The 27,001-nt window shown below is 44.4% G+C and overlaps 2 protein-coding genes across 9 annotated transcripts in view; both read right to left on the bottom strand.

Moving 5' to 3' along the window:
* The window catches only part of TMEM63C (transmembrane protein 63C), a 143,703-nt gene extending 134,241 nt beyond the window's left edge, over window positions 1-9,462 (bottom strand). For all 4 annotated transcript variants that reach the window (XR_001111430.2, XR_001111431.2, XM_012476839.2 and 1 more), the window contains exon 1: window positions 8,890-9,462. The gene's annotated coding sequence lies outside the window, so the exon portion shown is untranslated. The remainder of the gene's footprint in view (window positions 1-8,889) is intronic.
* A 506-nt stretch (window positions 9,463-9,968) lies between these two features.
* CIPC (CLOCK interacting pacemaker) lies at window positions 9,969-26,990 on the bottom strand. Of its 5 annotated transcripts, none has more exons than XM_012476853.3 (4): window positions 26,862-26,990; window positions 20,545-20,732; window positions 16,075-16,244; window positions 9,969-12,646 (listed from the first exon to the last, which is right to left on the bottom strand). In XM_012476853.3, the coding sequence occupies exons 2-4, from the start codon at window positions 20,678-20,680 to the stop codon at window positions 11,753-11,755; spliced, it is 1,200 nt and encodes a 399-aa protein (XP_012332276.2). In that variant the 5' UTR covers window positions 20,681-20,732; window positions 26,862-26,990; the 3' UTR covers window positions 9,969-11,752. The 5 variants fall into 5 exon arrangements, with proteins under 5 accessions (XP_012332276.2, XP_012332280.2, XP_012332279.2 ...); XM_012476857.3 differs by lacking the exon at window positions 26,862-26,990 and adding an exon at window positions 26,733-26,813; XM_012476856.3 differs by lacking the exon at window positions 26,862-26,990 and adding an exon at window positions 25,995-26,393.
* Window positions 26,991-27,001: the final 11 nt, after the last annotated feature.

The following is a 27,001-nucleotide window of genomic DNA, read 5'->3' as shown; positions in this document are numbered from 1 at the left end:
CTCAATGGGGCACGTGGTTTTAACGAACCCCAAAGGGGCAAGTGCCTTTTACTTTGCCACAGACTCCGCCCCTCCCCATTGCCCAACCCAGAGCCACCACACAGTCTTCCCTTGCCTATCTGGCCCCTGGGGGCTTTGAGTTTATGACCCCTGAAAGGCAAGCTTCAAGAGGGCTCAGTTTTAGTCGCAACTGTGCCCTAGATGGGCTGCGAGACCTTCCACAAGCCACTGGGCCTCGTTGTGCAAACCTTCCACCCAGCGTGCTTTGCTGTGCCGGGGACGGTGACGGGAGGGGGAATACGACGGCACAGCTGGAAAGACAGGGGAGGGGAAGTGACACGCATTGGATGCCCAGCAGCAGAGGTCACCAGCAGCAGGACGGTTCTTGCATTTGCTCAAAGACTGCAAGGATTGCTGTCTTGCTCCAGGTGGAAAGAGAGGGTAGGAGACCCAGGGAGGGAAGCCAGGAGGCTCAGCTGAAGGGCAACGCGGCCCCTCCACCTGACTCGCCGGCCGCCGAGGCCATGAATTCCCTCGCACGTGCCGGGTAATTAATAAACAGACGAGCAAGGGCGGGGGCGATGGCTCGCTGAAGGAAGAATGTAATTAGCAACGTTTCGGGAGAGAAAATTAAATTACAAGAAGCAATGGTGCCGGCCACGGACCACAAAACCCCGAAGCCGATTCCTGAGGCCCCTGCGCGCATCGGGACCGCCTTTCCATCGCCGCGGCCGTGGGACGAAGGCAGCGCGGCGTGGGGCGTCTGTCCGGGCTCGGGCTGCGACGCTGTCGCGCATGGCCTCCCCGGCACCCACCGGAGCCCGCGGCCGTGCCTCGGGCCCGCCGGGAGGGGGCGCCGTCGGGCCTCCGCGCTCCACTCTCCCGGCGCGCGCGCCCTGCCCTTGGCGGCCAACGCTGGGGGCGCGGGGACCGCGGGCGGGAGCCCACCTGGGCCATTCTCGCCGAGCCGGAAAGGGCGAGATCGGGGGCCCAGACTCGTGATGCCAGCAGTGGTCTCACTCGAAATTCATCTACGCGTAAGGTGGGGAGAACCGGCCTGATCCGGGGAGCGGGCGGCAAGTAGCGCAGGACACTGCAGTCGTGTCCACTGCCCGGGCTCCGCGCATCACCGCATCTCCGAGAGAGCGCTCCTAGCCCAGCCCCTCCAGGGAGGTTCTTAGCCCTCAGGCGCCACCACGGCCCGGGATCCTCCCCACCCACCTCCTCCCCGTCTCCTGGAGCGTTTTCTGTTTGTCACAATAGTGACCATTCCTGAACTCGCGCTAGAGCCAGGCCTGGTGAGTGAGCACTTAGCTTAGGGAAGGCACCAAGCCCTGTGCGGTGTGATTATTAGCCCTGTTGGGCAGAAGAGGAAGAGGAAACGAGCTCAGAGAGGCGGAGGAAGTCGCCCAGGAACACAGAGCTGGCAAGACATTGAAATCCACATCCCATTGGCTTCTGAGCTCTTCCCCAGTATGGGAGCGCCTGTTTTTAATTCTCAGTCTCTAGCACAGAGCCTCGCACGTGGGTGCTCAAGAAGAAAGTTGAAGGAACAGCAGATTTTTCCTTGTTTGTCAAAAAGGGGGTGCTCATAGCTGAGAGGGGTGTGAGGATTAAATGAGATGGTGTGTGTGTAAAACACCTGGCTGTGACTTGGACTACGTGAGCAATTAGTAAAAGCTGGTGCCAGTGTTAATCACTGGGGATTTTGTTAAAAATGTAGATTCTGAATCAGCAGGGCCTGTGACTGCAGTTTGCACAAGCTCCCAGGTGTTGGCGATACTGCAGATGACAGTTGGTTTGCTGTGTGGAACTGGTCGCCACACCTCCTCACGCCAGCCCCAGGTTCAATCCCCCACAAGGGAGCCACTGCAGTTGTTCCCAGCTTCAGCTACCTATCTGCAATCACCTGAGGAGCTTTAGAGATAACCCCCCTGGGCTGGGGGAAGAAAGGTCTTTTTCCCAGAGTCTGACAGGTCTGGGAAGTGGCCTGGCACGTTCAAAGATCCCTAGAGGATTCTGCTATGCAGCCAAGGCTAGAATCACTACAGTGGAGGTGTCTGAGGAAGGCAGTAAGTGAACAGAGGTGGTTTGAGGAAGTTCACCTGATGCAGGTGTGGAGGACGGCTTGTGCAGGAGCCTGGAGGCTGAGTCACCAGCTAGGAGGCTGGGCCAGGCATGAGATGAAGGACCTGGCTAGGGTAGGGCTGATTCCTCCATAGCTCCTGGCCCAGTTGTATAAGTCTAAAGGAGGGTGAGGCCTGGGACAGGCTGGGGAGAGCTGGAGAGCATGCTTGGCAGGTATTCTGCAGGGTGTGTATGAAGGAGGGGCTCTGTTCTGGGTGCACTGGGGTGCCAGAGGCAGGCAGGGAGCTGGATTGTTTTGCTGGCCACTGCCTGTAAGTACAAAGTGGAAGGCTGGCCTTGGACTGAAGCCAGCTCAGAGGGCCCAGTCTTTGTTCTTGGAATGGCACGATTCACTTGCAGTAGCAATCTTATTATTGTTTACCGAGCACCCACCACGAGGCCACTGTACTAGCCACTGTACATTAAGGCACAACAATCTTTCAGAGTTGACAGTAACTTAACAAATGAGGAAACAAGGCACAGAGAGGTTATATAACTTTCTAGGATCATGCAGAGACCAGATCAAGATTTAAAGCCATGATATTTCCATCTCACCAAGATGTCTCTACTCCTGTTCTTTCCTTTGGCTAAAACACTATTCCCCTTCCTGTCTACACCTGTATCAGGTGAACTCCCTTGAAACCCCTCTAATCTATGTAACTGACATAATCTCCAAAATACAAAAGTTACGTTCTTCATCTCAAGTGAAAGGGCTATTTGCAGATGACTGACCAGGAACAGACAGCTTATCTAAGCTCTACCCTATGCCAAGACTGAGCTTAGATCTCAATCATCTTGAGTTCCTCTCCAGGTCTCAGGGAGCTCCTGCGACTCTGGTCTGTGATTTTCCTTGGGTACCAGGTACAACCTTGCATCACTCCTTTTCCCATGGTCATGACTCCTGGCTCAGATGCCTGGGCTCCAAAGCCAGGGACCACATGTATCTTTCTATAGACCCTGGGCCTCAACAAGTATTTGGTGCTGCCAGAGCCAGGACGGGGGTGAGTCAAGCAAGGGGTCATGTGAATGCCTGTGTTGGGAAACCTGGGGAAAGCAGATGCAGGTGCTGTTGTGGGTGAGCTGGGAAGTCTGAAGGTGAGTCACTCAACAGGTTAATCTGCGGCTGCTAACTCCCTCCTAGTGTGCTTGGGTGTGTTGGGGTGGACTTAGCAATTTATTGTGCCTATTCAACACTTCTGTTCTCAACTTCGTAGTTTCATATTAAGAACTCTTGCCCTAATCAAACGATCCTAACCCCAAAGGTTATTAAAGCATTATCTTTAATATGTCATATCACCTTGAACAGGCTTGTACCCCCAGCTTTGGATGTTTAAGACCTAGAGAGACCAAAACTGTCAAAGGGGCAATTGACTAACAGTGACTAACAATGATTGTCACTGCTACCTCCCACAACACTAGAAGGAGGGACTCATGTCTGTTTTAGCCACCATTTTACATCCACAGCTCAGTCAGCGGTGGGACATAAACGTGTTGAAAATTTGTTACCCTGAAATAACAATAACAATGCTTTGCTCGGGTAAGCTGCAGGAATCATTAAAGCTTTCAGAAGAAGAAATGATCAGGTTTTGAGAATACAGTTTTTGGGGGAGAGGTGTGAAAATCCGAGTGATGGGGAGCATGTTTTTGAGGATTTTAAAAGTGGGACCTGCCCCAGGGCTGACCTGTGACCTTGTGTTTTCTGGTGCCTGCTCACCTCACCCTGTGGGTCCAAGAACCTTTTCTTCCCTTGAATTAAATGTCTCTGCCACGTTGACTTGTTTTGTTTTTAATCATTCAGTGCATACTGTCCCACATGTCCTGATCCCCATGCAACGGATGGGGCCAGGAGCCAATCCTGGTCATGGGCTGAGCAGAAGCAACACAGTCACTGCAGCCCAACCTGACTAGTACAATCAGCAACGTTAGCAATGTACTAGCTAGAAGCCTCACAGCACAACTGGCGCTTACAAAATGCTTCAAGAATAAAATCAGCACAGGCTGGAAAGCACAATAATTCTAAATACACCAAGCCTCAACTTGGATATCCTTAAAGTTACCCTCTGGGCCTGATAGAGCCCAGGGGTCCATTACTGAAAACACAGTCTAAACCAGGCCTGTCACTGTGCTGTCGGGTTGCGGGTATTTGGGGCTGTTTGTTGTGACGGTTCACTGCCCTTTCTCTGTGTGTTTTGCTGAAATGAAACGCATTTGCATTTCCTGAGCAGCCCAGTGATGAGAGGCCCAGAAATCTTGCTGGAGCACAGAGGGGAATCAGAATGAAATGTTTACCAGCAGGACCACCAGGCCTCTGGGGCCAAGTTTTCCAGCCGTTGTTGAGGACGATGCAGGACTCGTTGAGAGTGTGGTGTTCAATTTTAACTTCTTCAGGCTGCTTCTCTTTCCCCGACTGGGCAAAGTATTCACTTGTGCAAGGGTTGAGTGGAGATGATGATTTCAACCCAGCTCTCTGCAGAGACATGATTATGGTTTACCATCTACAAGTGGTGACAGGTCTTGATTTTTCAGGGCTTCTGGTTTTTCACTCTCACCTTCAAATTAAGGGCAGGCCCCATGCCAGGCACTCCCATCTGCCCACCCAGCAGGCAAGGGCTTTGTGGGCTGTCCCCAGAGAACAGAGAGGGCTTTGCTCTCTTCTGTTACAAAGACATGTACCAGGATGAACGAGCACGCTTCCAAGGCCACTGCAATTCTTGAGATCTAGTGAGTCTGTAGGAAATGTAAAGGCAGCTATTTTTACTCTCATGCTCTCCAGCCACTCTGACTGCCTTGCTGGAAGGATAATAATCACTCCACCTGCCAGGGCCCTCACGCGGGCTGGCCACAGGATCCAACTTTCGGTTTTCATTCCCCTTCATTTTCTAACAGCTTCCGCCCACTCCCTGGGTTAACTTCGTACTCTATGGGCCCATCTTGCTTTTTTGCTCAGCTCATCTCCTCCAGCTGCTGTAATTTGAGGCAGGAACCATACAGACTGTTCTTTCAAGCAATTCTGTCTTGCATAACTATCCTTCAGAAAGAGATAGGAAAGCCACGTGTTTTAAGAATAAAGCAGGGCCGGGTAATGTGTAATCCTAGCACTTTGAGAGTGCGGTAATCTCAAAGTGCTCACACCTGTAATCCCAGCACTTTGAGAGGCTGAGGCAGCCAGATCACCTGAGGTCAGGAGTTCGAGATCAGCCTGACCAATATGGAGAAACCCTGTCTCTACTAAAAATACAAAATTAACTGGGCATGGTGGTGCATGCCTATAATTCCAGCTACTTGGGAGGCTGGGGGTACGAGAATCAGAAGGCAGAGGTTGCAGTGAGCTGAAATAGCACCATTGCACTCCAGCCTGGGCAACAAGAATGAAACTCCATCTCAACAACAACAACAACTAAAAAAAAAAAAAAAAAAGAGGAAAGGAAGGATTCTAAGAGGAAAAAGCCAAAATGGTCACACATGGACCCACAGAACAGCTCCTTCCAGGAAGCCAGTCAAAGAGTAACCATCCTGGGTTGTATTTGCTCTCCTCCCACGCACCGTAAATGAGATTTTGGTAGAAGATAGTCTTAATTATCCCAAGCAATGGCAACCATGAAGGGGCTGAATGCCATCACTAGAATCTCATCACTGGTCTGTGAGCAGTGAGGCTGCCTCGCTCTGCGGAGCAGTTTTAAAACAGTTTCGAGACATCATTTTTTTGCATTGCACCTTCATCTCAGGAAGTCAAGTGCATAGTGAGGATTACACTACTCGTCTTTTGCTGAAGGAAACTGAGGTAGCAGAGATACAGGCTGCAGGAGCTAGGGCACAGTCACTGTTTTCTTCTGCTTCTTTCTCTCAGGGATTCTGACTGTGCTGTGTCACCCAGGCAGACTTCTTCTCATTTCTAATCTCTCTTCTGGTGTAGACGAAAGGTGACCCAAAAGGCTGGGACCAGGATAAAGACCTCACAAAGTGTCACTGCATCTATGTCATCTCTGACTAGTGACAGTGAAAATAATGTCAAATCAACCCAAGGGGTTCTGTTTTTTGTTTGGCTTTTTTTCTTTTTTTTTTTTTGAGACAGGGTTTTTGTCATCCAGGCTGGAGTGCAGTGGCATGCTTTTGATTCACCACACCCTCTGCCTCCTGGGCTCCAGCGATACTCCCACCTCAGCCTCCAGAGTAGTTGGGACTATAGGTGTGTGCCACCATGCCCAGCTAATTTTTGTATTTTTTGTATAGACAGGGTTTCACCATGTTGCCCAGGCTAGTCTCAAAGTCCTGGGTTCAAGCAATCCATCCACCTCGGCCTCCTGAAGTGCTGGGATTACAGGTGTGAGCCACTGCACCCAGCCCCAAATGGTTCCTTAAAACACACACAGAAACATCATCCCTGGTTGTAGGGAGAGAAGTCTCAAAGGAAATAAACTAACTACACTCTTCAAAATACAAAAGTTACCTCCTTCATCTCAAATGAAAGGAAAAAGCTGTTTGCAGATGACTGACCAGAAAAGGACATGATCTGATTTAACCCTAAATTATTCTTCTTCTGGGCCAGTAAGAATTCTTTGAGACCCGTTTTTTACATGGGAGGTAGTAAATCCACATTAGCGGCCACAAGATAATCATATGAAAGGCAAAACCAACGCAAACTGGCAAAGCGCTTCTCCCAGAGTTCCATATAAAGAAGTTAAAAATCTGACAGAACACTGTACTATAAAACCATCTTACTGGAAACCCTCAGAAACTCTTCTAAGCACCTTATGTTTGCAAAAATTTAATCGGCCAAGCACAGTGGCTCATGCCTGTAACCCCAACACTTTGGGAGGCCGAGGCAGGTGGATCACCTGAGGTCAGGAGTTCAAGACCAGCCTGGCCAACATGGTGAAACCCTGTATCTACTAAAAAATATATAAAAATGAGTGGGGTGTGGTGGTGGGTGCCTGTAATCCCAGCTACTCGGGAGGCTGAGGCAGGAAAATCGCTTGAACCCAGGAGGTGGAGGTTGCAGTGAGCTGAAATCGCGCCATTGCACTCCAGCCATTTGCTGTTGTGACAAGAGCAAGACTCCATCTTAAAAAAAACAAGAAATTTTAATCTATTAATTTTTTACACTCTAGTAATTTGTTCTTGTGACAAGAGCAAGACTCCATCTTTGAAAAAATATTTTTTTTAATCTATTGATTTTATGGCTCACCTATAACACAACTATAGATCTTACAAAGGTTAGCAATGAGATGAAACTTGAAGGTAACTAGTTCGAATTCATCATTCAACTGAGAGGAATGACATCTAGAGAGAGGTTAAATGACTTATCCAAAGTCACTGAGTCAGTGAGTAGTAGATATGACATGTGAATGTAGGTCTTTAGATCCTGTCACACCAGGCTACAATCTGCAGGGATGCCATAAAAGATGTGGATTAAACACGTTCGCAAACAGGCCATCCTAAGGGAAAGCGTTTCCACGTAGAAGAATCATGCTGAGGGGTAAGGAGCTGCAAATGCAAATAACTGGGTTCTCCTGAGCCTCTCAGGCTCTACTCTTTGTGTGTGCTCCCTCCCTTCTCTGGATTCCACTTCTTAAGAAAGGATAGTTCTCTTTATTTCAGGAGGGACCTTCTCTAGCCATCTTTACCCAGTTTTTGTTTCTTACTAGTGGCCTTACAGCTACCTTTTAAAAAGCCACTTAGACAACTGTATAGGACAGAAATAATACTAAAAGAATTAGACTATGACAATCCTCCACGCTTTTTGGTGAGGACCAGATTTTCATTTCCCCAGTGTCTTAAAGATCCCAGGAAGGGATTCCTGACTGGCCTGGGAAACAGGGAGAACACCACATGTCTCCCTGTTGAGATCCTCTAGGTGAACCCCTGACAAGGAGCAAGGGTTAGGAGGCATGGGGGAAGGTATGGAGATGTGCTTGCTAAGGACCTCCGTGCTGTAGAAAGAACTTCACTTACTGTGGCTTTAATTTATCTCAGTGTAATAATTATAGTAGCTTTGTCACTTAAAAGTTCTATTTGTGAAAGTGTCAATCAGATGGAAGAAATCACTGGACTGTCTTCACCTCTCACTCCTCCCAACCTGCCCAGTATAAACTTCCAAGGCTCCAGAAAACAGAAGACTACACACTTGCCATAAAACTGCTCATATTTCCTTTTAAGTTCACAGCAGTGGAAATCTGAGCAATGAATTTCCATGTTCATTGTCTAATTCCAATATTCTCAAATAAATTAGTACCTATGTTTAATATTTAATCAGTTCAACTATTTATTCCAAGGTTTCACTCAGTATTTTTAAGCAGTTATAAAGCAAAAAGGCCAAATAGGTTTCAAGTAAGTGACTTTTATTTTTTTTCTGACATTTCACAGTCAATTTCTACAAAACTTCATACTTTCTCAAAAGAATTCACATTTGCTAAATAAATTTCTACCCTAAGGAATTCATAGCTCAAAAACCACTTCAATATATGCACAAAGGTTACTTTTCTGCTAAAGGAACCATAGTAGAAAATAAAAAGACAATACTATAATCAATAAAAACCAATGAGTGTAATAAATTACAAATGTCATTAAATTCCATTCCCATAACTATTGCAATCAGCAACTTTTCTAGATGTATTTCAATAATGCCAACAAAATCTGCCAAGATTTCTCTTAAGGGTTGCTCTGAGCTCAAAATGGCTTCTCACCTTTAGAAATCAGCAGCTCTCCCACAGTACTTCATAGCCAATTATGTTATACATTGCTAGAACCATCACTACTACTTACAGCCTTGGGCAACCGATGGAGATCTTTCTGGTCACCTCTGAGTTTCCTCCATTTGCTGATCTGGCTGCTGGCCCCAATGGATCTCTCCTTCCAAGATCTATCTTCTCTACTTGGGTTCATCTGCTTACAGCTCCAATAGGGAACAAACACCCATGGTAATAGCCTAGAGAGACTTCTAGCACCAAGTTACAAGATTAGAGAAGAGCTGGGGGTGGTGCTGCTTCTCCCTGCCACTCAGCAGTGAGGATCGATAATGGCTTTCATCATCTTTTACTGAAACAGGAAAGGAAATGCAAGCCTTAATCTAGGAAGAAGAGTCCAAGAGGCTTATAGCTCCACAGAGGGTTTTTCCAATGGAATAAATTTGGTTCTCAGTAAGTGTTTTCAGATTTTTGACACTCAGTAAGACTCATGACTGGTGCCCGGGCTGTTCTGAATGCACCTGTCTCTATAGCTTTGCTGCCAAACATATTCTGCCAAAAAGGAAGCTTCCTAGCATGGTGCACAGAGTAGAGCTGCTATAGTACCACACAGATTCAGGGGAGGCAAAGCGAGTGGGCCAAGAGAAAAATATTAAAAGGAGCTGAGTCTGCCTAAAGACACATTTGCTCTGATTTCTGAAATTCTTTCAGAAACCAAACAGCAGGTAATAATTCTGCATTGATGAGGGGAGTCTAGGGATGTTACCAAGTTGTTTACTTCAAAATCAGTCATATCTAAATCATATGTTTGTATACAAAGTATAGGCAATCTGAAGCCACATACTTTTAAAACTATGCTAGAGTTGCCGGGCGCGGTGGCTCACGCCTGTAATCCCAGCACTTTGGGAGGCCGAGGCGGGTGGATCACGAGGTCAAGAGATCGAGACCATCCTGGTCAATATGGTGAAATCCTGTCTCTACTAAAAATACAAAAAATTAGCTGGGCATGGTGGCGCGTGCCTGTAATCCCAGCTACTCAGGAGGCTGAGGCAGAATTGCCTGAACCCAGGAGGCGGAGGTTGCGGTGAGCCGAGATCGCGCCATTGCACTCCAGCCTGGGTAACAAGAGCGAAACTCCGTCTCAAAAAACAAAAACAAACAAACAAAAAAAACTATGCTAGAGTTACAACTACCTAGGAAATATTATCTTTAACTTCTGGCCTTGGTAAAACTTTTCTTTGCAGAAAAAGTGAAGCTGGGCCAGGCGTGGTGGCTCAGTCCTGTAATCCCAGCACTTTGGGAGGTTGAGGTGGGTGGATCGCCTGAGGTCAGGAGTTCAAGATCAGCCTGGCCAATGTGGTGAAACCCCCTCTCTACTAAAAATACAAAAATTACCTGGGCGTGGTGATGGGTGCCTGTAATCCCAGCTACTTGGGAGGCTGAGGCTGGAGAATCGTTTGAACTAGGGAGGCAGAGGCTGCAGTGAGCCAAGATCCAGCCATTGCACTCCAGCCCTGGGCAACAAGAGCGAATCTCTGTCTCAAGAAGAAAAAAAAAAAAAAAAAGATGAAGCTGATCATACAGAACTTCTTAAGATGATTTTGTAAAACATGAAGGTTTTCAAGAGGATGAAATTTTAAAATGAGAGTGTTTTGAAACTTTACTACTTAGAAACATAGTTGCCTATATAATAAAGCTGAAAAGAACGTGTATCATCTGGAAACTCTGGTCACGTTCTCCATTTTGAGATGAACTTCATATAATCAACATTACACTTTTGGCTTTGTTGCCAATATCTAACACATGAAGGAAACACAGAAGATGCTGCTCCGTAACTGCTTCCCGTCACTACGACATGGAACAAGTGAAAACTTGGGATGTGAAAAGAAAATGGTTTCTTTTTCTTTTCACATCCCTTTCTAATTTTTTTGTGGACTTATTATCATACCCTTAAGACAACTGTATTTAATTCAAAGTTTATCAAGCATAATAACTTCTTTTACCAAAATAAATGGAAGAAAAACCAAGGTGGCAACAGAGTTAACTTATACAACATCCCCAGGAACCACTGAAACTATCCTTAAGATTTTTAGACATAAAACAGGTAACACTGTTTCAAAAGAGAGAGAAAAAAAGCCTAAGTTACCAGAATTGTCCAGCTCCTGACATGAGATATGTGGGCCATGTCTATTTCCTTCAGTTTCTAAGTCAAAAAAGCAATTCACTGACTATAATTCCAGATGGTACTGCATCCATTCCATACCTTAAAATTTGGAAGTATTTTTTTTTTTTTTTTTGCCTGCTAGTTTAAGAGAAATCTGACTTGTAATGAAAGTGTAGAAGTCAGATGGTACTACCCTTTCCCTTGACTTTCAAGTTTAAGAAAACAAAGCGTTGAGCAACAAGGTGCAACCTGTGCCCAGGGCATTTTAGGTCTCACCCAACTAGCATGATGCCTGGTGGAATGCAAACACACCCCCTATTTCTCTCTGTGACTAAGACAGGCAAGGGAAGATCCATGAAGGTTTCCTTGTGTCACCTACTCCCTGACTCAACAGGCTTTGTCTGTATCCTCATTTGTGTTACTGCACCCTTGATCCTGGTTAGTGGTGAGTGGGATAGTGGGAGGTGACAGCAGGAAGAGCCCCACACAATCATCTCCTGCTCTGCCCCATGATCCATCGAAACACCTTCAGACTAAGGAAAAGGGGCTCAAGGGCACTCTAAAACTGAGGTCCTCAGTGGAACGGGGACATATGTATCCTGTGCCCAGACCACAAGTTAAGACAGCAGCCAGGTATTGGCATGTGGCTTCCTAAGTGAACCACGACACAGTTTAAGTTTAGAAGGAAAAGCTCTTACATAAGCTTTGGGAAACAGGAGTAGGTAACAGCAAACGAGCTAAAAGAACCACTCAAGTAACAGGAAAATGTGCCTCTGTGCTATATGTCTGGGTGATCAGAGAATGCTTCTAGGTCACTGCCTGCATTACTGGACCCAGGTGTTAAAGATGCCTGCAGCTTGGCCCAAGCCTGAGGGGCCCTGCTTTTGATGGCCTCTATAAACAGCTGGGTTTGCTCCTTTAGCTGGTCTAGTTCTACCTGAGTTGCCTGGTTCTGACGAATTAACTCCTTCGTTTTCAAAGTGATCTCCAGCAAACCAGATTTGTGTAGGACTACTAGGGTATTCTGAAAGCGCCTATGTTTGCTCTGCCGCTGCTCTGAAAAGATATCTGGGCTGCGGCAGAGGTGCTCTGCCGCCCATAAAGGTGAGCTATAATTAGCAGACAGTGGTGAAAGGGGAGAGTTGCTCTCTAACCCATGCAGAGTGCTGTCTGATGCGCAGACAGGACTGGCGGGGGAAGCAAAGGTCAGACTGGGAGCTTTAGCCACGTGACTGCTGGATACCGGCTGAAGAGTCTGTGGACTTCCACCTGCCACCAGGGAGGGCACACCCTGTAGAGTCGAGTCCTCGGCAAGTTTGGCGCTGGGTGGTGCCGGTGTGGAGGGACTGGACGGAACAGCACCAGCCTTGGTTGGCTCACTGGAAGACAAGCTAGGCCCAAGTCTCTCGGTACAGATTTTCTTCTGCACTCCACTTGCTCCTTTTTCTTCTGGGCCAAGGGAAAGGCCCCTTTTGCCTGGATGTGGGGCTATTTTGGTGTAAGAATTTAGAATGGGCAAGTAGTTCCTGGAGTCGGACTTTTTCTCGCCAGTGTGACATGGACTGACAGGAGACGGTACAGGTGGATGAAGGAATAAGAGCTGTGGCTGTGCTGAGATCACTTCAAAGGAGGGCTGGACAGTCCACGACTGGAGCTGGGATGAGCTGCTGCCCTGAAGATAAAGGAGGAGAGCAGCACACTACTTATTACTGCTAAAAGGACAGAGGAGTGAAGTTTCTGTCAAAGGCGAAAGCAGATACTCAGATGTTTAGAACAATTTCGAGGACCAGGCTTCCCTCACATACTGGCTTGAACATCTATTTGTGTCTGATATCACAAATACTTTTTTTTTTTTTTAACTTTTCCTAAGGGAAAATTGAAGGAAATACCTATTTTTATTCAAGTGTTATCACTCAGAAAAAGAAATGGGCAGGTAAAGTAATGACATAGCTAAGGTCACAACTAAAACAATAAAAATATAGATTTCCTGGTGTAAGTTAAAATGTGACTTTACAACAAAGCATATCTTCATTTAGTTACACCTGGAACCCCTTTTACCTGAAAATAACTTTTGATTAAAATGTAACATATTAGGCAGGGCGTGGTGGGTCATGCCTGTAATCCCAGTATTTTGGGAGGCTGAGATGGACCAATCACCTGAGGTCAGGAGCTCGAGACCAGCTTGGCCAACATGTGAAGCTCTGTCTCTACTAAAAACACAAAAAATTAGCTGGGTGTGGTGGTGCGCGCCTGTAGTCCCAGCTACTCAGGAGGCTGATGCAGGAGAATCGCTTGAACCCAGGAGGCGGAGGTTGCCGTGAACCGAGATCGCACCACTGTACTCCAGCCTGGGCAACAGAGCAAGATTTGGTCTCAAAAACAAACAAACAACAACAAAAAAAACAGAAAAAAAGCCCATACTGTCAGGAGTCTGTGGGTCCCTGTTTTTAAGGCGGTGACATCCACCGATCCTAAAACCATTCAAAATAATAACGATGTATTGGTGCTGACTACAGGCTACCATTGCGTATAACATTTTATGTGAGTTACTTAATCCATATAACAATCTCATGAAGTAGTTACTATTTCCCTTCATAAACAGGAAACTGAGGCTTAGTTGAAATAACTTGTTTTAAGTCACCAAGTTACTAGGTGATGCAGTTAGGATTCCATCCTCTGTCTGACTCTAAAACCCATCTGAACCATTCTGCTATACTGCCTTTGTTTTATTACTCCTCAATTATACATTATTTTTAATTAAAGTATTGATTCAGATAAAATCTAATAAAGAAGAACATGGCTACTTGTCTCCAATGTTTGAAAGCCAATCCAGTTCCAACCTGGTACCAAAAATTTGAGTATAGGTGAGGCCAGGCAGAGGGCAAACCTGACAGAGGTTCATATCCTCAGTGGGGTCAAATGGGGTCATCTATCTGAAGAGCATTACACACTGTCTTCCCATACATGTACATGTGCACACCATTTTGCACACATTTCAGTTTCTTGGATGCAAGGTGATGAACTTTAGGCCCACTATAATTCATTTCTCATGCAAAGGCTGGAATGATCTGGAGCCCTCTTGATGTTCAAAGATACTCCAGGATATACCAAGGCAAGCAATGCTAGATCCAGAAAACATATTTCCTTGTCAAAGGATATCCAAAATCAAGAGGTCTTTTGAAGTAGAGATCAGCCTGTTCCAGCTCAGTCAGAAGCAAAACTCCATGCCTTCTCTAGGGCTGACCTACGAGGCAAATGGATCCGGAAAATATCTAATGCATTGCTTTCCCATGATTTGCACTTCCTAATGCTACTGTTACGCTCACTGACCTAACAGATATTTAGCTAATTTGTTCTAATTATTAGATTTTACAAATTGCATTATTCATGTTGAAATCATCTGAGGGAATACGGAACAAAATTTTAGACTTTGACAGGATCTCAGAATCATTTCACATAAAGCCTTCATATTAAACATGAAGAAACTGATATCCATAGTGGTTAATAATGTACAAGATCACACTGTCTAGTGACAGAGATGGAATCAGACTCCCAAAAGAAAAACATCTAAAACCAAGCAGCAATAATCAAGACGTTACACAACATGCAGAGGGTTTTAAATGTGTATCATTATTTTAATTTTAGAATATGCTGGATTCTAGTATGTTTTTAAAAACCAAAACAAAACTCCTAGACTACTCCCTTAGGTCAGCCTGTCCCCAACTCTCTTAGCTCCAGCAGCCTTCTTGGCGGGTCTTTGTCCTGAAGAATGTGGCTCTGCTGGAAAAGCCTACTCACTCTGTAACCGTGTGTGGGCTGTTCTCAGCCTTCTGGAGCTGCCAGCCTAGCCTACAACAAAGAAGGGATATAAACACAGACGCACAAGAAAGGGACAAGGAAGCCAGAGAGGAAGGCAGGGAGAAAAAGAACTGGGAGAAAGGAAGCCCAGGAGAAGCTCTCCTGGCGCTGGTAGGGCCAGGGCCATCTCACACGAGCTCCATTTCCTGTCTCTATTCTTTTCCTTTCAATAAGAGAGCCATGCTTCCAGCTGAGATGTGATTTACCAAGCAAAAATCTTCAAATTCCTTTTCAGAACTCACCAGGCTGCCTTGTTGAAATCAGTTTGTGTTCCTCAGACATAACTAGGTAATAGCTAAGACATTAAGATTTCCTGTCAGGTTAAAGCCATGTTCTAACCTTTTACCTATCGAAGAAAAGTCAACTACTCAAGCCAGATTTCAAATTTTACTATCTTCAAGTAGCCTCATCAATGGACCCATATGAAAACTGATATATTTTCAGGGGAAGGTACAGTAAGATTAAATTTCTTTGGCTGAAATAAATCTTTTCTATTCTCAGACTTCTCTATTCTAACTTAACCAAGTCTATATGATCAAGTTCTCAGTTTCAAACACTAGAACTTAACTTAGATTTTCACCTCAATCTTTTCTTTTATATCTAAATAATAATCATATAATAAACATAGTTATCTAATAAAGTTCCCAAACAGGATGTGCTTCCATTCCACAACAATGCTGTGTGGATTCTGCTGGTGTTCCCATACCTGAACCAGGAGCAGCTTCATCACTCATGACGGGCTCTGATTGACTACTAAGAAAATGCTCATCATATGCACAAAAAACCGGAAATTGCCTCTGTTATTTATTCTGAAGCAAATAAATGTATTCTACATTCCTAAATTCCCAGGGCAATTCATATTAAAAAGAGTTTCTTTTGTTTCTAACCTAAACTCTGCCATATGTTAGAATACACCACTGAAGTGATGCATTTCTGCTTGGTTCCTTTACATACACTTCAGGGTCCCTTTGGACAAACTATGAATACAAAAATAAAACAATCTAACTGTCTCAAAGATGAGAACGCAAGTCATGATTCTTGTATTCCTTTTTAAAACAGTGTCAGCACTTGAAAGATAATATCGCTCCCCAGGACAGAAAGTACACATTGGTGTGGTTCTAGTGGTCTGTTTTGTTTCTAAAACCTATCCTTGGCAGAGAGAGTATAAATCTCTTCCTTTATACACAGGAAGCTCAGAAATTTTTATTTGCAAAGTCTTTAGGTAATATTAGTCCTCCTCACCTGTTTGACCAGCACATTCTTCATGACGACCATGGGAGACAGGGTTGGGAAGGCATTCTTTGCAGTTTTGGAGTTCTGCCTCAGCCTGTCTTCTCTGCTCCAGCCTAAGGTGCTCAGCATGTCCTCGGACTCCATCTGCTCTGCGGAACTCAGACATTCTGAGCTCCCATCTGGTGGGCAGAAGAATGGTCAATTCACTTAGGCTCTAGACAGGGGCTCTTAACCAGGCTCCTAAGGAGCTATGGACCTCTTGAAATTGAATGCAACACTTTTGATGTGTTTTTGTGAATTTTATTGAGAAGGAGGCTTTTACCTTTCATTGGATTTTCAATGGGATCAGTAATTAATCCCTCCTCCCCCAAAGATTTAGAATCATTGTCCTAAGACAAGTTTGACTTCCTTTCTAACTCTCTTACAGACAAAAACCTGCCTCAGGTAGGGCTCACATGAAAGTAAATATCACCAGTCTACAAGAGAAATGAGTTCAAGCCTTCAAAGTTAGTTTATTACTTTCGAGAATCTGTTGGTGAGAAAGGAGATGGGTATGGCCCACGGAAGGATTAAGAGCTTCAGAGGGTCTGGGTACCACAAGATGTAATTACAATAATAAAAACAAAACCAATCTGTAAACCTCAAAACTTACATCCATACTGAAATTTATTTATGTATTTGTTTATTTAAGACAGAGTCTCATTCTGTCACCCAGGCTGCAGTGCAGTGGCACGATCTTGGCTCACTGCAACCTCTGCCTCCCGGGTTCAAGAGATTCTCCTGTCTCAGTTTCCCGAGTAGCTGGGATTACAGGCGTGCACCATTACATCCAGCTAATTTTTTGTATTTTTAGTAGAGACAGAGTTTCACCTTGTTGGCCAGGCTGGTCTCAAACTCCTGACCTTAGGTAATGCATCCACCTCAGCCTCCCAAAGTGCTGGGGTTTACCGACATGAGCCACCAGGCCCAGCCATCCATACTGAAATTTAAAAAGTGTCTTCCTAGATTTTCTAATTGTAAAATTCTGGATAAGTTCATCAAAGCTGAAGTTTACTTCTTTCTTTTTGTTGTCTATCCTCAACCTCCCACCCCTTTTGCTGGTATCCTAAATGCAAGCTGAGTGTGCCTTTTGTTTGGGGATCCTGCACAATGAGTGATAGAAAGATGTTCTCCAAGGCAAAGAAAATAAGGTTGCTCTATGTAAATTTCATGCAAAAAGGATGTACTTAGATACCTGCTGGAGTAAACTAAGAGATTGTTGTACCCTGCTATTGAGGAGTCTGGAAATAGCCTAAATGCACATCAAGAATCTCAAAGTCATCTGGATGAGGCAGAACTGAAATGTGACTGTCATTTATGTGAATGTACTGTCAACAATTACATTTTCTCCAGCTTAATGAAGACTGTATGACCAGAAGGATATGCATCAATGGAGATATTACTTAGAATCTCCAGTGGCACTTTTCAAAAATTCTGAATGTTGGGATCCTTCCCTTGATCTACTGAAGTGATTTACCTGGTTCCATGGTAGGTATATTTTCACAAAACACAAGTAATCCAAATGTGCACCTCTAGTTAAGAACCATAAGACCAAAAACGAATGAGTCCAGATACAATGTACCTATTGGGTGCCCAGATCTTAGTTTCTAAATGCCATTCTGCACAGAAAGGAAATGAGGGCTCCTTGGAGAAACAGCTGATTCTAAGACTTTGATAGGGAAGGTATGAGATAAACCTGGACAGCTTGTTGTCCCAGAAAGCAAAGAAGTGCTTAAACACTAACAGAGACCTGTCAAAGAGACACAAAAGCTATCCTGAAGGGACTCCCACTGGCCAAACTTGAGACAATCTGAGTATGAGAAATAATGATTTTAATGGACAGACAAACTGAATTACAAAAGAATTCATGAATATATTAGTGAAACTCAAAGAAGAGGGAGGAGGGAAAGCTGTTTTTACAGAAGAATGTCAGCTAATGATCTAGAAAAAATGGTAAAATTAGAAGATCAACCACTTTTAAACCACCGATGTACTGATTCAGGCAAGGATAATCAATGGATGCTAACTCTGGTAAAGAGTTTGTTGGGAAATAGGATAGTCACACAATTACAAAGTATTGTCCCTAAATTACTTATTAATTACAAAGAGAAAAGAGTACTCTTATGATAAGTCTGGTATACACTATCTTAGTCAAGTGATCAACCAACCAGAGCATCACCAAGAGTAAGACTTACTTACGAGTCTCCACATGTGTTGTAATGGAAAAAATAAAACATCAACAACACAGTATTTTAGTCAAGATGTTTATCTTGATCCTAATGATGGGGACACTACCAGAAAATCCAGAGTGTGAGACATTCTACAAAGCAACAGGCCTGACTCATTCAAAGATGTCAACGTCATAAAGAAAGAGGAAAGAAAAAAAGGGAAAGCAAAGATAAAGGAGTGGTTACAGACTAAACCAGACTAAACAGAACAACTAAATGCAATGCTCAATCTTCAGCTGGATCCTGGATCCAAAACAGACAGACAAAAAGACAAAGAGCGCTAAAGGACACTATTGGGACAATGGGGTAAAATCTGAATATGGAGTGTAGCTAATAAGTATCAGTGTTAAATTTCTTAGGTATGATAATGATATTATAACTATATAGGAGAATGTCCTTGTTTTTAGGAAATTTGTACTGAAGCTATTTAGGGGTAAAATGTCAAGTGTTTGCAATTTACTTTCAAATAAGTTTGTGTGTGTCTGTGTGTGTGTGTAGAGAGACAGAGAAAGCATATACGGCAAAATGACAGATATATGGGGTTATGGGGTATTCATTTGCTTTTGTATAGGTTTGAAATACAAATGTGTAATTAAAATGGAAAACACTGTCTTGATTTTGCAAGTTTCATCCTACTCTAAGGTAACTCAGGCAGTGAGGAAATCACTGACACCTGGCCCAAGACTGGCTAGAAGCATTCCAGTGGCATTCACTGGGTACTTTCTGGGGCATAAGTTTGATGATTTTAATACTACCTTATGTCTGAGTAGTACAATATTCTTAAAACAACTGGCCTGACAAAGTTGAAGTTCTCAGAAGTGTCAAAACGTCAACAGTACTGGAAATAATAGATGGCAGGATTGTGGATAATGTTTATTTTCTTCTTTGTGTTTTCCTAAATTTCTAAGCTTCTAAATGAGCATGTATTACCTTCATGAAGTGAGAAATAGACAAAAAGCAAACATGATATTAAAAGAAAAAAAGAGACACTAGGCCTCCAATGTTTCCCAAACCTGTCTGATCATACAACAGAAATACTTGTTTTAAAAAAAAAAAACCCACATTCCAGGCCCTTTCCAGACTCCTGAAAGAGTCACCAGGAAAGGGGTCTGGTGATCAATATTTTTAACAAATGCCTCAGGTGAGCCTTATGATGAGGCAGGGCTGGGAAACAATCCAAAGGGCTACAGGTTGGCCTGCCCTTCCCTAGGCTGTCCTGGCTCTGGGCAGGGCAACTAATTCCTCTTAATCTAATCCCTTCATCTTTGAGCAACAGTCTATTTATAATTTGCCTTTTCAAGCAGCATGCCTACAGGGAGAAAATATGCCAATCTAAAAACAAGAGAGTTCTAGTTTTTCTAACAGCTGCATTTCTCACTATAATAAATCAAAATGGATTGATTTTTCTTTGTGAGTCTGGATAATATAAATCTCCTTGAGAGGTTCTACTCTCAGGATGTTGACTCGGCCAGAATCCCTCAGCATCACCCCTCTGCATCCCTGGGTCAAAAATCACACTACCACCATATTCAAGCCACTACCCTCAGACTGGGAAATAAAAAAATAGACCCAGCACAAAATTAAAAGATTCAATGTATATGCAGCTAGCCCTTTTGGGTAAGGTTTAAGACAAACTTGTAAGGAAAACTGTTCTATTTTCTTATCGCTAATAGATACTCAAGTTTAGAACTGGGCCAGGTGGCTCAGAGTCCAAATACAAAATGCTTAGGGTCTGCGGGGAGGGGTAAGGGGTACTTTTCTAAACACAACAAAACTACCTTTTCAATGAAAAAGTTACCTTACAAATTATATACAGTATTTAACTGGGAGTCTTCAAATTTGTTACATGGTGACAATATGCAGTAGCATCTTCCCCCTACAATGTAATAATTCCTATGAAAAAGGAACTAAAACAACAGAATTATGAGTATTTAAATATATTTTTCTAGTAACCAGTTGCAATACTTGGAAGTGTAAGATTCAGAGTCTAAGTTGAAAAAGGATGTCAAATAATTCTTTCAGAACTAACCCTACAGTGACTTTGATGGGTACCCAGACATATGGCATCAGAATTACCATGTTGAGGCATCAGGTAATTCTTTCTCCTGTGCATGAAAGCATCCCATCCTTATCACATAAATGAGTTTTGGGTAGGAAATTTTTCAGGCAAAGCATTCACTCCAAAACAGAGGAAGGATAAGATATTTTTAACCTGAAAAGCCAGAGTCCTTGTCTGACTCAGCAGCAGCCATCCCGAGCTGACGAGCCACTTTTTTCATCTCTGTGCTTTTGCCTGCTTTGGCAGAGAGTCTTCTGGGGCTCTCTCTGGATGGGTTTTTCCTCTCCATGGTTTATTCGGCTGGAGGCAGATTCATTGGTACTCTTTGCATCTGGACTGCCCTATGAAAAACAATTACGTAAGAAGTCACTGCCTGGAGAGCTGAAACAGGTGATCCAAATAGTGAATAAAGTATGGGCAAAGAACACTGGCCTCACCCACTTCAGCTTGATTTTCTCAGAGGTCCCAAGTGACAAAAGCTTCAAGTTTACTAAACAGAATGGTTTCCACCCAAAAGGAAATTCACAGTCCTCTGGCTGCCCTCTAATTCCATTACAAATTCAAGGCACACAAACCACATTCAGCATTCGATCTGTAAACTGCTAGCTAACAAAGGCACATTTGATTAGGCTTTTTGCAATGGGTAACAAAATGAACTCACCATAGGGGAGAGGGGACAGGGGAGTGAAGAGAAGGGAAAAGGAAGACGAGAGAAGGGAGAGGGCAGAAGGCGGGGGAGAGGGGAAAGGGAAGAGGAGAAGAGAGACACCACAAGCCTTGCTTTCCAAGCGTACATTTGCAGGCTCACGACCTTTTTCCACCTCCCATAGTGTATGTTTGTCAAATTAACCTCTAAATCCTTTGGCTGACATTGAACAGAGAACAAAAACAACTCCCTATACATGCATGCTACTTTTGGGCTTAAAAAACACTTTTATGGGCAAACAAAATCATATATAATAAAGAGCTGATAATATGTGTTGCTATTAGTGTTATCCCACTTGGGTCTCACAATGTCATCTTCAGTTGCTGTCTCACTTTGCAGGGAAGGAAACTGAGGCTCAGATAAGTTACATTCAATCATTTAGAAATATTTATCAAATGCCACTGTAAATCAGGCATTATGTAAGGACTAGGGATATGGAGTGAACAGAATAGGTATCTGTCGCTCCCTTCAAAGTGCCGACCGAGGATAAGAATATCCCAGATATTTTAACACAGCCATTTAAGTCACCAAGGAATGGCAACTGTAAGGCCAGCATAAGAACACAAAGACCACCACAGGGATAAGGAGAACAGGTCAACAGGGAACATGACAATAATGAAACTGGGAAGATGCAAGCAAAGCCTTGTGACATTCTAATTCACCATGCACTCCTGATTCTGTCCCGTTGTCCTTCTGAGTGAAGAAAAACACAAGCCCCCTGCCAAATGGCACTGTATCTGGAATACCCTGGAGTGCCAAGTCTGGACAGCTCTGCTAATATAAGATCTAGTGAAGAACATTAATTACCCTAGAAGCAGCAGAGGAAGGATTCAAAATAAAATTAAATAGAAGACAAGGATGCTTATAAGCAACCCTCTTGCTCATACTTTTGCATACTGTAGGAGGAGACTAAAGAGAACACAAACTGGACTGAATGAGAGTGAATTTTAAACACAATTCCAAGTTAAAATCATTTTGCCCCATATCTAACTCATTTAAGGGGACTGGCTTCCTCATTCAACTGACATCAAATCAAGTACTCTTCCACAGGTCACATGTTTAATCCTATGTGCATAAAAGATAAACAACAGCACTGTTACGTCTTGCAGAGAATTATGAAAAAGCAATGTCTATTTGACAGCTATGAAATTTGAGAGCATGGACAGCCCAGTTTAAAAAGTAGACTAAAGTGTAAAACTATATCTCTAATTAAATCAGGATCCTTTTGTATGAAATTCAACAAACGTGCATAGTATAATTTTCCTAAAATAATACTGTCCGAAAGTGAATAGAAGCCTTTTCCAAAATGGAAGTAGATGAGGATTGTGGATGGGCATTCCAACTAATTCAAGTTAAACCAGGCTGTTGATTTACATTAGGAGGGTAGCTCATGCTAGTTGCAACTAATTAAGAACCTTACTTAGGATCTTAGGTTCTTGAAGTTTCACATTATCTTACTAAACATGGATTATTTTACAGGTACTTTAGATAATACATCCCAATTTAGTCTTCTACGATCTTTGTGGCAAAACAATGAAAAAAGTTTTGCTATTATTATTAAAGTGTAGTCAATGGAACTACAGACAGGAATTTATTCTGACTTATTGAGAATTTGTAGAACAGATAATTGATCATGGAGTCAAAATACTAAAACATTGACAAATCAGTTGTTGAGGCTCAGAAAACAATACTCCAAAGTATGGCACTTTAGCATAATGAGTGCTTTGTTGTTGTTTTTTATCTGAAACTGTGTCTTGCTCTGTCACCCACGCTGGAGTGCAAGGCCACAAACAGGGCTCACTGCAGCCTCAACTTCCTGGCCATAAAGAAATTACCTGATCTGTCTTGTCTGATAGTAGATCATAAAACCATCATTCTAGAATGGGTCCTGCCCGATAACAGAGAGGAAGGAATGCTACACAGAGGTCAAGAATAATTCTGGACAGACAGATCTTGCTGGGTTTCCCACCTCAGTCCATTACTATTAGATCACACTCCTTTTGTTTGGTTGATTTTTCTTTTGTTTTGTTTTTTATTTATAGATGCATCACATGCTGTTGCTTAGGTTGGAGTGCAGTGGCACAATCACGGCTAACTGCAGACTGATCCTCCTGGACTAAAGTGATCCTTCTCTTAGCCTCCTGAGTAGTGGGGACTCCAGGCGTATACCACCACACCCAGCTAATTTTTAAATTTTTTGTAGAGAGTAGGTCTTGCTATGTTGTTCAAGCTGGTCTCGACCTCCTGGGTTCAAGCAATCCTCCGACCTCAGCATCCCAAAGTGCTAGGATAACAGGTGTGAGCCACCCTGCCCAGCCAGATCATACCTTTTTTGTCCAATATTTCTACAAGGCCTTACATTCTTCATCAAACCTAAGCATAAAAATAGTTTTCCCTGAGTTTGGGAGATTTCAATTCTGAAGACTCCTGTGTCATAAGAAAACTCTGATTAAACAAAACTGTTATGTTTTCTCTTGTTAACCTGTCTTTTGTTATGGGAGGGTCAACAGTGACCCTTATGGTAGGTGACGAAAGGTATCACAGAGGTAAGTTAAAAACAGAACAGATACTAAACTTAGATCCTGAGGAGTTGGTGGCAGTTGGAAAGAAAGAATGCAAAGTCAACTTTAGGATGGCAAATTGACTATTTTGGATATAAAAATGATTAAAAATATGAAAGCCTCTGTCTTCAGTAAAGCTTTCTTAAGCAACAAGAAGCCTCAGCATTACAGCTGGGGAGGCTCATGTGGGATGTAGAACAAATGGCTACATCCCTCCCCAAACTTTCTTTCTTCAGAGGAGCAGCACTGCCCTCCTGGGAGTGGCTGAGGGACCCACTCACACACAGCACCACATAAAGCCCTCAACAGGAGAGAAGCAGAGAGTGATGGCGTTTACTACTAGTGCTCTCAACCCCAAAGTTTGCAAGGCAAAGTCTGAAAACCTCAAGAAGTTGCTTGATTTTTTTCCTCCTAGATATTAGTTTACAATAAAGTTAGATGCTCACACACTGACTAGGAGTTGAAAATGGGTTACTAAGCTCTTAACCACTGTGTTCTTTCTGCTTCCTGGCACAGACTGGAAATCACTCACACTGCTTTACAAATGCATGTACCTTACTCTGCATTAGAAGGGCTAATTTAAGCTCCAAAACTGTCAGAATTTACCCTAATTGGGCCTCTTATGCATGTATATGTAACACATTGTCCAAAAGTTTCCCAGAGAGGATAGTACACACTAAAACTCATAATGGAAAGTGAATCAGGCTGGGTGCAGCACCAGTAATCTCAGCACTTTGGGAGGCCGAGGCAGATGCATCACCTAAGGTCAGGAGTTTGAGACCAGCCTGGCCAACATGGTGAAACCATGTCTCTACTAAAAATACCAAAATTAGCTGGGTGTGGTGGCACATGTCTGTAATCCCAGCTACTTGAGAAGGTGAGGCAGGGGAATCACTTGAACCCAGGAGGTGGAGGTTGCAGTGAGCCGAGATGTCACCATTGCACTCCAGCCTGGGGGACAGAGTGAGACTCAGTCTTAAAAAAACAAAAACAAAAAACCAAAAAAACCCAAAGTGAATCAGAGCTGGGCAAGGTGGCTCACATCTGTAATCCCAGCAGCACTTTGGGAGGCCAAGGCAGGTAGATCACCTGAGGTCAGGAGTTCTAGACCAGCCTAGCCAATACGGTGAAACCCTGTCTCTACTAAAAGTACAAAAATTAGCTGGGCATGGTGGTGTGCGCCTATAATCCCAGCTACTCAGGAGGCTGAGGCACGAGAACTGCTTGAATCTGGGAGGCGGAGATTGTAGTAAGCCAAGATTGTGCTTCTGCACTCCAGCCTGGGTGACAGAGTGTGACTCTGTCTCAAAAGAAAAAAAAAAAAAAAAAAAGTGAATCAATAAATATATTGGTTTATATAAGGAGACAAAACTCAAAATTCTAGCAAGTAGTCTAAAGCACTTAGCCGTTACTCTTTTTGCACTTCTGACATTAGTCTAATTATGTCGCCTCAAACTCGAGTCCCCCCCAACTAACAATTAACATAAGGCATTCAATAGAGTAATAAATTCCAACAAATGGCTGACCTGCTGTCTCTCTGACAGCTCTAGTAGCTTAGCAGTCATGGACATACCTGAACAGCTTGAAGGTCAAGATTCTGCATTTCCAAATACCATGGTCACCTTAAGAGCTAACCTCCACGTCTGGCTCCCTGCAGGAAACAGATATTTGATCTACCCCTTACGCTAAGATGAAACCTCAGGGACAAATCCAACATCCAAATTAAAGGTTGGTCTAATCCACAAACAATCTTTGTGGAGATTTGTCCTTATGATTAAAAAGGAGATCCAAGGGTTACAAGAAAAGGATCTGAAACACTGCTTTCAGATCTCTCCTTTTATAGACACTTGGCAACATTCCTGGGAGCTCGAGTTCCCTTTAAAATGTGTCACGTGTATAACATGTGTGCCTGGACAGAAGTGTGAGGTAAAAGCTCAAGCAGAGGCTTAAACACAACAAAGTGATAAGGTCACAGAAAGCAAACCTTGAGTAAGCCCAGTTAGAATGATAAGTTAATTACTAGGTTTTCTCTGAAGTCATTTTCTTTTGGCCTGCATATTCAGATACTGTCCTGAGAGAATGTCTGTGTATTTTAACAGTGGAAAAACACTATCTACCTAAATGTTTAATATTCATCTTCTCTTTCACATTCATTCCATTTCTCCAAGTTGGCTGAAAAATCGTGTCAAAGATCCTGAACCCCAATTTCATACAATTTCCTATGTTTGAGAGCAGTTTGGCTCTATTTTCACCTTTCAAAGAGGAGGTGGGCTTAGAGAACGTTCTCAGCTCCGCTCCCCTGCTGCAATTAGTTAACAGTAACAGTGCCCACCTACCCATTCGCACCAGCCCACGTTGCATCTGTGCCAGGCAGCATGTGCACCCTCCAGGCATCTACCAGCCTGCCAGCTCAGCAGGGCAGAACTGGGCAGACCCTAGTACTGTGCTGGGACTGGCATACCACCAGCCTTCCAGGGCAAACGCCCAGACAATGCATATTGCCAGGACTTGAGCAATAACAGGGCGCCTAGCTCCAGCCTGTGCCCTGGGCTGGGATCAGAGCTCCCCCCGAACCACGCACCCACTAACCACTAACTCCTTACTTGGCACTGCTCACCTTCTCCCCTAGAACACTACCCCCGGCGCCAAGCCTGGCGAGCTGGCCACAGGGGAAATAACCAGCAACGTGGGTGACGGCAGGTCTCTGGAAAAGGCAGCACACCTGTGCCCTGGGGCCAGAACAGGGTACTACCCCTGACCTCAAACTGGTAGCCCAGGACCCTCGCCCAGTTACCAGTTCTGGCGCCCACTCACCTACCCATTGCCTGGCCCTCTGCTCCCAGCCGGGCTGGCCTCCAGGCTCTCTCCCCTCCCAGCCGGCTGGCGGCTGCCCCAGGGTTAAACCAGGGCCCACCTGCCCTAACGGACTCGCCCCACTGGCCCCTCACACAAGCCCCCTCCCCACGCGCAGCCCCCTCCTCACCCGCGATTCCCTCTCCCACGCCCCTCACAGCAAAGCCAACAACCCCCGCTCCCACCATTTGGCCCTCCGTCCCCGGAAAGTCTCAGTTTACCCCTCTTGCCTACTCGCTCCTCTTCCTCTCTCTCCTACTTCCACCTCCTTTCCCCACGCTCCTCGCCCAATCCTTCTCCCGCCGCCAGCCCTGCTCCCCTCCTCCCGGACCCAGCCCTCTCTTTCTCACCTAGGGCCAGGGTCGCCGCTCCACGACCGGTCCCGTGGGTCAGGTGGCGCATGCGTGAGCACGGCCCCGCGGCTCCATGACAACCTAGTCGTCGCAGGGTGTCTCGTTATCCCCCCAACCTCCCGCCCATTTTTCCTCCC

The sequence above is a fragment of the Aotus nancymaae genome, unplaced genomic scaffold, assembly GCF_030222135.1.
Source record: "Aotus nancymaae isolate 86718 unplaced genomic scaffold, 86718_ANA_hifiasm-v0.15.2.pri h1tg000011l, whole genome shotgun sequence".
NCBI lineage: Eukaryota > Metazoa > Chordata > Mammalia > Primates > Aotidae > Aotus > Aotus nancymaae.
The sequence above is the reverse complement of the archived record's forward strand: the minus strand, read 5'-3'. Positions and strand labels throughout refer to the sequence as shown.

Coding starts and splice junctions, on each gene's coding strand:
- CIPC (XM_012476853.3), bottom strand. CDS start 20,680: ATGGAGAGGAAAAACCCATCCAGAGAGAGCCCCAGAAGACTCTCTGCC. Junction 16,245..20,544: donor CAAGGACTCTGGCTTTTCAG/GTTAAAAATATC, acceptor TCTGCCCACCAG/ATGGGAGCTCAGAATGTCTG. Junction 12,647..16,074: donor AGAATGTGCTGGTCAAACAG/GTGAGGAGGACT, acceptor CTTTATCTTCAG/GGCAGCAGCTCATCCCAGCT.